We start from the raw sequence: 13,614 nt of genomic DNA, 5'->3' as shown, positions 1-13,614 counted from the left end.
AGAGGATAGAAGCGTGAGTGAATTATATTAAGACTTTGCAAATGCCTTCATTATGTAGCCTATTTTTTAGCTGGAGCATCAGTGAGCCTGAAGAAGCAGTCTGTCCTGGGTTGCAGACGACCTGGTAACATGAGCACTGCTCTGATGGGCCTGGGGCAATGGCGGCTTTGACAGGGGCTAGTGCTGGGATGAACTGCTCTAGTATTCTCCTCAATGGAGAAATAATAACTTCTCTAGCCTGCAACAACTAGTAACTTTTTTGGGTAGTGGAAAGCAAATCCAGGGTGATAAACCACAGAGATCTTACAAGTTTATAACAGACAGTTTCTTAGAGTAAAACCCATTGTCTGAATTTAGAGGCATTATCCAGACTCTGCTAAACAGAAGCGTGCTCTAGAATTAATGCAAAAAAGATCTACCAGGCACCTCCGATATGTCAGGCACTGTTCTGGATGCTAAGGACACAGGAGAAAATACTACAGATTAGAGCATCTATTCTAGTTGGGAAAGACAGAACATAAAACTCCCTAACTGTCTCAGACAATGAAATGTGCTACAAAGAAAACACAACATGCAGCTATAGAGAAGTAGCCAGGAAATACTTCTCTGTAGACTTCAGCTTAGGATACTGCTATGGCTTAGAGAGTCAGTCATGAGGAGAACAGGAAAAAAAATGTGACCATTCAACCATTCATCTACCAAGGGCCAACTCTACACAAGATTCTGTACTATATGGAGAGATGCAAATACAAAAAAGAAGATTCTTGACTCAAGAAGCTTATGGTCTAGTTAAGGAGATGAAGGGACACATCTAGAATTCCAATAGACAGCAGAACCTACAAGCAGTAAGAGACATCAAGATAAAATTTGATGGGAGTTCAGAGATAGGAGAGATCAGAGGGAGAAGAGCCCATCTCTGGGCAGGAGACAGGGCAGGAGTGGCTCCTCTGGAGGAGAAGACATGAGAGCTGGGACAAGCAACTAGGAGTATGTGTATGTGTATGAGGTTTCCACAGAATACCACGTAGCACAAAGCATTGCCCTTGTAGAACATGGGGAAGGTTTACCACACTGAAGAGAATTCATTAAAGACCCAGAGAAGATTAAGCAGAAAACAGCTACAGGGGTCTGAGTCACCTTAGAACAAGAATCCATTAGCTGGGCGTGGTAGCATGCACCTGTAGTTCCAGCTACTTGAAAGGCTGAGGCGGAAGGACTGATGGGGCCCTGCAGGTTGACACTGGGGTGGCCATGAGTGTGCCACTGCACTCCAGCCTGGGCGATGGAGTGAGAAGCTAACTCAAAAAAAAAAAAAAAAAAAAATCCAGATTAGAGCTCTTCTAAATGGAAGGGTAAAGACAGAATGATAGTATCATGCACTTGTATATCACTCATTCACCAAACATTTAGGGCTTGGGTTAGGCATGGAGGACCTAGAGATAAAACAGACATAACCAATTGTCTATAGGATCGAGAAAGGTCTGATTGAGGCCAATACAGGTCTGAGGGCCAATTTCGGAAGTGTAGGAGGAGGGAGTGCCTCTTGGCAGAGAAAAAAGAGAAAAAGGAGTCAGAGAAAAGTTGTGCAGCTCAATTTCACAGCTAGCCAATGGACCCTTGATCGCCAAAGACAGACAGATAAGCAAAGCATATTTAGGTTCAGAGGAGCTACAGGTCAATCCTACAGCTGCAGGAGCTATGGACCACTGAAGATGGTTTCCCATCGGTCAGGAAGGGGTCTTATACCCCTAGCCTCCCAAGGATGATGACCAGAGAACCAGCTGGCCTTGCCCTAAGCCATCCCTTGGGACCTGTACAGGAGACAGGACACAGAGCTGGGCCACACTGGTACCAGCACATGCACCGTCTCACACTCCTACTCCCAGCCTGCTTTCCCTCAGCCAGTGTGCCCTCAAAGCCTCACTGGGACCCAGCTTACATGATACTATCCCCAGCAGCACTGAAGGGAAGCAGACACTGAGCTAGCAAGGTAAAGACATTTTCTTCCCTGCTACAGCTGCTATCACCACTCTCACCCATGGGGAAATTCAGAGGAAAAAAACAAAACAAGACACTGACAATCACAAGGCCCTGGTGGACTTGAAGGATACAGTTACCACAGATGAAGAGGATGATGAAGTAGATGCAGACAATCATTCCTGAAGAGGATGGGCCCCCGTAAGCCATGATGCCATCATACATCACAGCATTCCAGTCTTCACCTGTCAGGATCTAAGAAGGAAGAACTGGTATCAGCCAGCAGGTGATTCACAAGTAGCACTTGCCACTTCAGAGCCTCTTGTGGCAGTCTGGACCTGGGTTAAGCTGTCTTTCACTGTCCAGTTTGCACTGAACAATCCATCTGTTAGCCCGTAGATTTTTCAAAGGAGTATTTTTAATTACACAAATAGATGAGTCCATTATTTTAGTGAAAAAAAAAGAACTTTACATTTAGGACTTCTATTTTTTTCATTACACCCCTGCTGTGGGTGTGTGTCTCTCCAGAACTTTCATCTATGAATTTAAATACATACACATCCACTCAGAGAAAACAAGCACTTGGTGTGTTCCCTGAATTTTTAGACTTAAAGAATATCAGACTATGTGAATTATTTTTGCAAGTGGCTTGTTTCTCCATTTAACAATGTGCTCTGGAGGCTATCTATTTCATTCTTTTTAACTGCTGCATAGTATTTCATGTGGTTAATCAACTGGGGAAATGAAGAATTGTATTTATAAAATTTTGGAGGCAGGAAATTCTAAATGTTTCATGAAAATTTACAAACTAACTCAAGAGTAGAAACTACCAGCTTGGCTAGGTTCATGGCTCACATCTGTAATCCCAGCACTTAGGGAGGCTGAGGTTCACGTGAGGCCAGGAATTCAAGACCAGCCTGGGCAACATAGTAAGACTTCACCTCTATTAGAAACAATAATAATAATCTATTTAAAAAATAAACGATGGACCATCTGAGTCTTTACATTTAACCTCTACTGATGATATTGATTATTCAATCTACCATGAAATAAAATCATGTTAATATGGACAAACATTTTTGTAATGCTATCTTCCAAGGAGAGAGAGAGAAAGAGAGAGCTCCTTTATCTTCATCTGAACTAGATATCTTTAAAAGTTTTTTTTAATTTAAATTGTAGTGAATCAAAACAGAGAATAGGCAAATGATTTGAAAAGATAAAGTAATTCACAGAAAAGTCACTAACTATAAATGGCTTAGTCATATAAAAAACATTCACCTTCCTTCTTGATGACAGCAATAGCAATTAAAACCACAGTGAGATGTCATTTTCACCTGTCAGGCACCATAAAGTATGACTACCCACCATGGAAAGAGGCAGCAAGGCAATGGCAATCTCCACACTGCTGGTGGAGAAGGAGTTAATACAATTGTAAAGAGAGCACGTGGGCAGGGGTGTCAAAGTGTAAAATGGATATACCCTCTAAACCAGCAACTCCACTTCCGGAGGGTTTATCCTATAGATCTACTATCACACGTGTCCCATGTTGTGTGTTCAAGGTCATCCACTGAAGCCCTATTTCTATGGGCCAAGGCTAGACACAAGTAAACACTAATCAGCAAGGGACTGGTTACAGGAATTATGGCACATTTGCACCACAGAGCTCATGCTGCAGTTAAAAGGAGGGGGCAACCTTTTATGGACCAAAGCAGGAAGGTTCTTAGGAACCTTGAAATGATATAAGCAAGATGCAAAACAGTGAGCTACCATCTGTGTAAATTTATCGATAGGCAGAGGTAGGTCAATGAGCTATATCTACAAACAAATGGAGATCTCAGAATTCACAAGAATCTGTTTAATGGTGGTGATCTCTACCACTAAATCAGTGGCTGGGTGGGAGAACTGTCACTTTGTATCCTTTTTGTAACAATTTGAATTTTGTGCCATATGCATGCACTACCAAACATTTTTTTAAGACACCAGATTCTCTGGAAGAAATTAGAAAAAAGAATGACTAACAAGGAGTGAAAATTTAAGTATAATTCAAACACAAAATCATGGCTTACAGCAGTAATTCTATATACCTCAAAATGACTAAGTGGGAGAGAATTGTACAGCTCATTCTCTCTAGTCTCTGTTTCTTCAGAAAAGGCTAAGTGACTTGTCTGCCATCAGAGAGCTGGGCATGAAATGGGCTACTGCAGAACCCAGTTGTCTACTGCCCTTCCACAACGCCTCCTGTCTCTGAGGCAGGGCTCTGGGGCTCTGCTTCTGACAGCACACAAGAAAAGTAACAAGGACAGATGGATCTTTCAAATTTCACTGTCAGGCTCTATCCAAGGAAGTTGGGTTCTGAACACCTCAGCTTAGGGTCAGGGAGTCAGAGTGTGTGCTACTGCTCTAAGTGGCAGGGCCACCAGTGCCTCTCTGCAATCAGTGCTCCCTTCTCAGCTGGTGCCCACCCAGGCACCAGCAGCAAGGCTACGCTCAAACTCCATGTCCTCACTGCATCCCAGGAGGGAAGACAGAAAGGGCCGATGGCCACACAACTCCCATCATCGTAATTCCTCTGACTGCACACCAAAGCACGGAGGTTTCTGAATGCACTTCCTTGCTAAATCTGTGATAACTAAGAATATAAACTTGCCTGCGATCAAAAATTAGCAAAGAACAAGAGAATTTTAGAGTCTATGTCACAGAAACCTCACACAAATCAATCAAAAAGTTTTGGGGAGAAGTATGTGTGTGAATATAAATATGGGTATGTGAGTGTAGAAAAATGTTTTCTGATTTATGGTTTTGTAATATAGCCAGTGGTCTTAAAAAAATTAAATCACAGCACATGGATAGCTGGTAAATGATACAGAACAAATAACTTAAATGGTACAAAATGTACTAGGGTATTATTAGGGAACAGATCATTAACAAAAATGGAACTCTTTTGTCTTCCTGAGTGTGAGCAGACAAGAAGGCAGAGGTGTCTCCCTGCTGCTCATGATGTGCCTTTCAGGGAGTGGATGGAGGGAGAACTCACCTGGAATACAGTGAGAAGCGCTTGAGGGAAATTGTCAAAGGTGCTCCGCTTGGTTTGCGTTTCATCGAAATTAAACTTGCCGCCAAACAGTTGCATCCCAAGCAAGGAAAAGATGATAATGAAGAGAAAAAGCAGAAGCAACAGTGAAGCGATGGACTTCATGGAGTTTAACAAGGATGCCACTAAGTTACTCAGGGAAGTCCAGTGCCTACAAGTCAAGACAAGAGTGAGCTCAGACAGAGCTCAGCGGAGCACAACGTGCAGGACAGAGCCCAACGTCAACTGGCCAGGGACGTGACTGGCTACCACCTCACACTCATAAGACACCTGCAGAGAGACCCATGTTTTCTTACCTGGTCACTTTGAAGATTCTCAAGAGGCGCACACACCGAAACACAGAGATGCCCAGGGGTGACATGATTTCCAGTTCCACTAAGATCGTTTCAGTAATTCCACCACACACCACGAAGCAATCAAACCGGTTGAAGAGAGAGACAAAATATGCCTGGAGGCCCAAGCTGTACATTTTTACCAGCATCTCGCAGGTGAACAGAGCCAAGAGGACTTTATTAGCAATATCTAGAAAGACAAAGAGGCACCTGTCTTCAGGATCTTGTGCGAGACACTCACCCTTCTCTTTTCTCCTTGCACCTCTCTCTCATCAGTCCCCGCAGGAAATACACCAATAACTTGTCCCTCTTTTTGCTGCCATTCCCATGACAGAAACAGGACTTAATGCTGTTGGTCTGTTTGTCTGCAGGCTCTGGTCCTGCTTCTGCTACTACCTAGGTCTGTGACTCTTGAGAAGTGATTTGATTCTTCTGGACCTCAATTTAACTGACTACAAAATAGGGCGAGAGGCAGCTTATCACAATCTCTGAAGTGTTCCAGGTCTAAAAAGCCACAGTTCTGCACTGAGACCATCACACTATATGTTTTTCTTCCAATCACACACAAAAAGACCTGCCTGATCTTGCTATTGTACCATGCTATCAGAACGAGTCCCCATCAGTGTTATTCCTAATAGCAGAAAATACCACAGAGCAAGCTGAAGAGGTAGAAGGAAGTAGATCTGACTGCCATATGAGCAGGATTGGGCTTTCTTTAATGCAAAGAACATGCTTCTTTGCATAAATTTGTTATAACTAGGATTATAAGCTTACCAGCAATCAGAAATGTAAGGAAGGACTTTTCAACAGATCAAAGTGCCAAAACCAGAATGAACTGTCTCTGGGGATGAGCACTCCACAGTCCTTTGCTGAGACATTCGAAACAGGGGACCCAAAACCATTTGCTAAAAGTACTACAGGAGGAAGTAAAGCTTCCCCAATGGGGGCAGGGAGAAGGATTATGGGGTCCCTTCCAATTCCAAGACTCCTTGATTCTAAGTTATCTCAGGGTTAGGACAGTTAGGTGCTTGGTAAATCAGCTCCAAGGTGCTACACCACATGGCACAGACTGCATCCTCACTCTAGTGCTTGCCTGTGTTTAGATGGTCATTCTACCCTCTCCAAGTTAGTCCTTACTAGAAATGTTCCAATACTTTACGCGCACCAGTCAGATAACACTAAACAACAGTTGGACAGCCACGGGAACCTCTCATTCAGAGGAAAAAACGAATGGCCTCTACTTGTACCTTGAATCTGTGTTAACCAATCCGGTTGATTGTAGTGCTCAGAGGAAATGGTTAAGGTATTGAGAAACACCAGGACAATAACCAGCCAGTAAAATGTGACAGACTTCACAGCAGCCCTACATCTTCTGCGATTGAACCGGTTCCAGCGACGCCAACGTCGACTGAAAGACAAGCAAATGTTACTCCCTAGATAACAGATATCTGAGCATCCCAATAAATGTGGTTGAAAAATCATTTGGCTTTAATGTTGGGGGTCAATCAGGGTGGAACTGCAGGAGAGAAAGATGAGAACAGAAAGGTGTAGAAATTAACAGGCCTTGTAATGAAAGTATGTCGGTCCTAAAATACAACTTTTAAAAGTGTACTCTTGACTTGACCATGCTATCAGTTTCCTTCTCTATGGCTTATAGAGAACCCCAGAATCTGTTGTATGCGGCCCTCAAGCAGATTAGAAAATCTAGATATGCACAGATCCAGGTGCAGATGCAGAACTGTGCTTGCACACAGATGCGTTTCATATTCCCACCATATGGGACGTGGATCTGCTCGTGCCATCAGTGCAGAGAGCCACTTAGCTTATTATGCACATCTCTTGCAGCATCTCAATTATCATACAGAATTTATCAGGCAGCAAAGTGCTCCAAAACCACAGTTTTCCTTTTAGGGAATCTTTCAACCCTTTCTTAAATCTCCAAGGTTTCTCCAGAGCCTGGCAGAGTTGTCAGAGCTAAGTAGAACATGAGTCTTCATTCTGAGTCATCAGGTGCCCTTTCTAACTAGTGATGCTCAAAATATACCTTTAAGAGAAAAGCCAATATTGAATCGTGTTTTCATAAAAATAAAATGAGCTGAGCCAAACAGACAAGTAGCATGTCCTCCACCTACCTTCAGTTCCTATTTGTCATTAGAGAAAAAAGTCTCTCCCTCAGCCTGTCTCCCTGTGGAAAACCTCCTTGCCACAAGGGGATGGTTAGGGAAAGTGCTCCATGAACTACAGCTCAGAGACCCAGATCCCAGGGAAGGGCCAGCCTAGTTGTGAAGCCAATTCACTCCAGGCTGTGCTGCCTCACTGGCAGCAATGGGGCACTTCCTGTGGGACCTGAGTCAAGAGACTCCAGGCTGTCCAAGATGCAGTCCTGGCTTTGCTGCTATGCAGAAAAAAAAATCTGTAACCCAGGAAGTGAGCAGAGAAAGAGTCGTGCCAGTTCTTCACCAAGACCTGGGTAGAGCAAGATGCATTTTGTTACTGTTCTTGCTATGCAGTTTCCAGTGGAAAGAACATCTAGAAACACGATGACCCGAACAAACTCTACTGAGGGCACTAGAATGTCCTGCTGACAGCTGGTCTTCTCCTGAGATACATAATTCAGAACACATAAGCAGAGTGGTCTAAAAAAGACCCAGCCCTGGTTTTTTGGGATGACAAGGCACAAGTGTCTCCCAAATCCAGAAGCCTCATTGTCTCATCCCCTGGAATCCTGAGGTACTCCCCACCTTGCCCCTCACTAGGCTCTGAGAGCCTGGATGGCCAGCCTTTTTCTTTCATGAGACCAGCATTCCTGAGCACTATGCATCCGGGTGCTGGGCAGATGGAGATGAAGAAGTCATGGTCCCACAGCCCTTGTCCCTAAAACGCATACAGGGCTGTGGTATATTATGACCATAAATCTACACCCAATACTATTCCCAAGGGCAAAGAGAAAGGAATCATGAATGCTTTTTGGAAGAGTCATGGAAGACTTCTCTGAAGATGAGTAAGATGGTTGGGTACCCAGGGGGCAGAGGGAAGGGTACTCTACCCAGAGGAGACAGCGTGATCAAAGGGATGGAGGTGGGAAAAAACAGCGTGTGGTACCTCCGAAAGTAAAAACTGCTGACTACAGCTACAACATGGAGCCTATGGGAGGAATGTCAATGGATGAGGCAGATGGGGAGCTGGGGGCCAGATGATGAAGGCATTTATGTGCCCTTTGGCAAAAGGGAGCCACAGAAGGGATTTTAATTTTTTAAAAGTCAAGTTTATTGAGATAAAATTTATACATGGTAAAATTTATTCTTTTTGAGTATACATACTCAAGATATAGAATATTTCCATCACTCAAAGACGTTCCTTCATGGTTCTCTGTAGTCAACCCACAATCCTCACCCCCAGCTCCAAACAACTACTGATGTGCTTTCTGTTTCTATTGTTTTGTTTTGTTTTTTTCCAGAATGTCACATAAGACAGAACTGCATAACATGTAGCCTTTTGAGAGACTGGCTTCTTTTACTTAGCAAATATACTTTGGAGACTCATCTGTGCTGCTATACATATCAGCTGTTTTTCTCCTTCTTATTGCTAAGTAGTATTCTATCATATGAATGAATTGCAATTTATCTACTCATTCACATTTGATGGACATCTGGGTTATTTCCAGTTTGGGGTAATTATGAATAAAACTATACACATTCATGGAGAAAATTTCTGTGTAGGCATGCACCTTTAGTCTTCTTACATAAACACCTTAGAAGGGGGATTGCTGGGTCATATGGTAAATATGCACTTACACTTCATAAGAAACTACCAAATTACTTTTTAACACCTGTGACATGTCCCCCAGCACTGTATGAAAATTCTGACTAATCAGCAACCTTGTCCGAACTTCATATTATCAGATTATTTAAATGTGATCCACTTAATAGGTATGTAATGATAGCTAACTGTGATTTCCATTTGTATTTTCCTAATGATTGATGGCCATTTCATGTGCTTATTTGCCATCCACAGTTCTTCTTTGGTAACACGTCTGTTAAAATCTCTGCCCGTTTTTAATTGGGTTGTCTTCTTATCGATACTATTCTTTGTATGCTATTCTTTATATATGCTAGGTACCAGTCCTTTATTAAATATGGTTTGCAGCCGGGCTCGGTGGCTCAGCCTGTAATCCTGCGCCTTTAGGAGGCTGAAGTGAGTAGACTGCCTGAGCCCGAGGGTTCGAGAACCGCCTGGGCAGTGAGACCTCATTTCTACAATAAATCAAAAAATCAGCCAGGCATGGTAGCACATGCCTGTAGTTCCGGCTACTTGGAAGACTGAGGCGGAAGGATCACTGGAGCCCAGCAGTTCGAGGTTGCGGTGGCCAGGAGCGGCCACTGCACTCCAGTCTGGGTGACAGAGTGAGACTCCAACTAAAAAAAACCCCAAAAAAATGGTTTGCAAATCTTTTTATCCAAGTCTGAGGCTATCTTTTTATTTTCTTTTGAAGAGTAGAAGTTTTCATTTTGATGATGCTCAATTTATCAGTTTTCTTCTGTTACAGACAGTGTAGTGGGTACTGTATCTTGAGAAATCTTTGCCTAATTCCAGGGGCAGAAAGATGATCTCCTATGTTTGCTGTTAGAATTTTCATGGTTTTAGGCTTTATATTAAGTTCTTTTTTGATTTCAAGTTATTGTTTATATATAGTGGTAAAATGTTTTTAATTGAAAAATAGTGCTTACATGGAAAATGCTAGGCATGTGGTTCAATCAGTTTTACCAACTGAACATGTAACCTGCATCCACTTCAAGAAACAGAATATTATGAGTTCCCTAGGAGACTTCTTGAGTCTCCTTTCTATGAAAAACTGGAAGCAAACAAAACAGGAAAGTGACAAGTAGTATCTCTCAAAGAGAAATGAGAGAGAATATGAAGAATCAATTAGGAGGCAAAAAAAAAGTTTGTGATCATGTTTTGTCTTGCTGGTTTGTCTTAAGGGAGATCTTCAGCACCCATCACACTATCCCCCCAAGGCAGGCTCATCATGTTCCATGGACTGACTGAAACTTGGTATCAATGCCATCAACCATAGGGTAAAGCTCAAGTCCAGCACAACTCTACGTAAAATTCAGAAGGTAGAACATAAGAAACCAACACACAGGCTAAAGAAAAAACACAAAGATGATACTGACCTGAGTTTGGATTTTGAGATGGCTTGACTGAAAGAAAGACCAAAAAGTGTTAAGATTCCTGTTTGGAAGGTTTGAATACCACCCCGCCACCCCAACCGCCACTATCATTTCAGCTGAGACACCATAAAAGCCATGCACAGAAGCCTGGACTTAGCACCCATATGGTTACCACAGAAGGCCAGCTGGGGTATGGACAGAGCAGAAACCGAGGTGCTGCCAGTGCCAAGCGGGCAGGCTGAGCACTCTTGAGAGCCTAGGCAAGAGGAGACTCAGCTAGGTCCCCTGGTGTTCCTGGCAACAAGCAGGATGGCAGGGGTTCTTCTCCCACCACCCCAAACAGAAGGCAGCAGGGCCTCTCCTGCTTGCAATGCAGCCACTCATCTCTCGAACAGCACTAGGAGTCCCAGAGCTGCTGCTATTCACCCACCAGGTGATATGAGAAAGCAGCACGACTTTTTGAACCTCAGTGTTCTCATCTGTAAAATGGGGAAGACAAACCCATTCCTTGACTGCTTCATGAGGTTGCAGGGGAGGCCAAGCAAGAGAACGGAGGCAAAAATCACGTCATAAACTACTATGCATTCTTCCCGCGACACGTCATTTTTATGAAACTCTGCCAAGAATAAGATCGAGTTCTCTTAAAAATGACACCTGTGCTTTACAGAGATAAGACCTAAAGGATCCCAGCAGGAAGCAAACAAAGCAAAACTAAACTGCACAGGGTTTCCCAAAGCGGGCAATGCCCGGCACATTCTGCACTGCTGGCCCCCAGCTGCTGCAGCCCAAGTCATCTAGAGAAAAGCCAGTGGGTGTTCATGTGATGGCATTCTCTGAGAGGAGAGGGTGGTGCAGAACTCCAAGGAAAAAGTGCCAGGTGCAGAGGAGACAGGGCCTTGTTATCCAGGCCAGGTCTGAGGTGGGGAAGTTCCCATAAGCAAAGGATAACTTAAATATGTAGCATGTTCTAGTCAGCAACTCTGCCATACAAGCTCTTCTTCAGAAGCATAGATGCCAAACCCGGACTGGAAGGAGAATCAGCCTTTACCCCCACCGCCGACACCCAGAGGGCCCCGCCTTGGCCGCGCCTCTTCGTCTCCACCAGCACCTAGTGAACACAGCGGCAGCTGGTTAACTGCCACCCTCTTTCACCTCAGTGGGGACTAATTCCTTGGAAGAGGCATGCATGTGAGAGGCTGGGGCCCCGAGGGGCCTGGCACAGGAGGAAGAGTACCTGATATAGGGGGAGCCCACCTGCCCCGCCTGACCCAAGGCAATGGCTCCAGGGTACCACTGCCCTGGACCATCCTCCTCACCACCCACTTCTCTGAGACAACAGGAAGGGGAAGGAGGATGATGGCCTCACACTCACCAGAGACTTACACAGCAGCCTCGAGTCTCGCCTTCCCCACTTACGTTCTCTGTGTTCACAGACTCCGTCTCACTGGTGGGCATGCTAGCTGTGGAGAGAAGAGAAGGCTTTAGATTGCACACTGGAGGTGCTGCACACCTGGGAGCAGGCCAGATTGGACCTCTGCCCCCAGACAGACTCCAGGAACCCGGAGGAGACTGACAAGAGCCTCAAGGCCTTGTTTAGTCAAAAGAAGTGCCAAGTAGCCAGGCACCTCCACTGCAGGCAAGGCTGTGCTTTCACCATCTGCTGAGAAAGTCCCCAAAATCCTCTGCCAGGAGGAAATTCTGTCCACCCAGAGACCTCGCAAGAAAGGAAGCCAAGGGGCCAAACTGAGTCCTGTCGCTGGGCCTGGCACCAGCTTATTCTCCTGATCTCCAGGATCACACTGGAGTCAGCAAACATCTTCGTTGCAGGTTCATCTTTGCTTGACCCAACAGGTATATACAGAGCATCTGTGAACAGACCTAACATTTCACAAATACTTGATTTCAAACTTACCGAGTGAGAGAGCAACTGTGGGAAGGCACTGCACGATGGTACCATGCACAAAACCTTTTTAAAAAGTTAAAAGCTCAACTTATCTGTTGCTAACTTATCTGATGTCTAAGTTCTGCTGAGCTTGTAAAGCTAATAAGCAGAAAGTTCTTACCAAATAAGCTGGCACTAGAGCACAGGGAAAGTATCATCTCCAGGGCAGGAGGTGGAGAGGGTAAAAGTTTTTACCAGTTAGTGAGCAGAGGGCAAAGCTGACTGTGGTCCCCATGCCACTGAGGTCTCTGGGCACATCTCACTTCTCCATGGCAGGATTCAGAGTAGAAGTGGAGGAAATGTTGGAAATATGTCCACTAGTGTTTGGAAGTCCAGGGACCACCCAGAACCACCATCTGACATGAGTGGCTTTTCCTATCCACTGGATTCAACCCCATAAATGTCACAAAGTGTGCTGGAGCCCAGGCAGTGAAGGAAGCACAGAAAGGAACACTCCCTCCCTGAAAGGTGAGGGTAAGGCAGCCCCTCCCCAGTAGACTCCATTCACTGTGAAAAGAGCTACTTCAAGGGTCTGTGCAAAAGTCTTGGCATAAAGAATGACTAATTGTGGTCTGGGCATAAGAGAGGAGGTCACCGAAGATCAAAGCATGGGAGAAACACCCAAACGTGTTCTTTTTCCTGATGCGCAGTTATGACCTATAGTGACTGTTTTTACAGACTTTACAGTGTGGACAGGAAAGCCTCCTCCTGTGGGCTCTGCCTACATGGCTCCTTAGCAAAGATTCCTCCAGCCTCCTCTGTAGACCATGGCAGTGGTGCCTGAGGTGCCATGGTGAAGCCTATGAGACTCAGCCCAGGTGGGACAGGAGCTGCATCTCTGCTGCTGACTCTGCCCAGGCCAGAGACCTCAGGAAGGGAACCACAAGAATAAAAGTGGAACTGGCTCCAAGAGCCCAGAGATCTGAAAAATAAGTTTTCTGAGGGTACCAAAGAAGACTCCTGATTCCGTTCCTTTTGTGAGTACCCAAAAAATTGAGCCTGCCAGAGCAGGAACCTCAACAGTCACACCAGAAACATTTGGGCAAAGATTTCAAAAGCCAAGGTTACATGAATAAAATTGCAGACTGCTACTACACT

The 13,614-nt window shown here is 44.6% G+C and overlaps 1 protein-coding gene across 3 annotated transcripts in view; it reads right to left on the bottom strand.

Moving 5' to 3' along the window:
* The window catches only part of CACNA1D (calcium voltage-gated channel subunit alpha1 D), a 160,261-nt gene that overhangs the window by 80,380 nt on the left and 66,267 nt on the right, over nt 1–13,614 (bottom strand). For 2 of the 3 annotated variants that reach the window (XM_008054924.2, XM_008054925.2), the window contains exons 7-12: nt 11,947–12,034; nt 10,578–10,604; nt 6,648–6,808; nt 5,365–5,590; nt 5,012–5,219; nt 2,112–2,232 (exon numbers count right to left, since the gene is read on the bottom strand). In XM_008054924.2, coding sequence (XP_008053115.1) covers nt 2,112–2,232; nt 5,012–5,219; nt 5,365–5,590; nt 6,648–6,808; nt 10,578–10,604; nt 11,947–12,034 — 831 coding nt within the window. Of the gene's footprint in view, nt 1–2,111; nt 2,233–5,011; nt 5,220–5,364; nt 5,591–6,647; nt 6,809–10,577; nt 10,605–11,622; nt 11,683–11,946; nt 12,035–13,614 lie in introns of all 3 variants that reach the window. The other variant, XM_008054923.2, reaches the window with a different exon arrangement.

The sequence above is a fragment of the Carlito syrichta genome, unplaced genomic scaffold (genome assembly GCF_000164805.1).
Source record: "Carlito syrichta isolate Samal-C Ts95f unplaced genomic scaffold, Tarsius_syrichta-2.0.1 Scaffold301617, whole genome shotgun sequence".
Taxonomy (NCBI): Eukaryota; Metazoa; Chordata; class Mammalia; order Primates; family Tarsiidae; genus Carlito; species Carlito syrichta.
The sequence above is the reverse complement of the archived record's forward strand: the minus strand, read 5'-3'. Positions and strand labels throughout refer to the sequence as shown.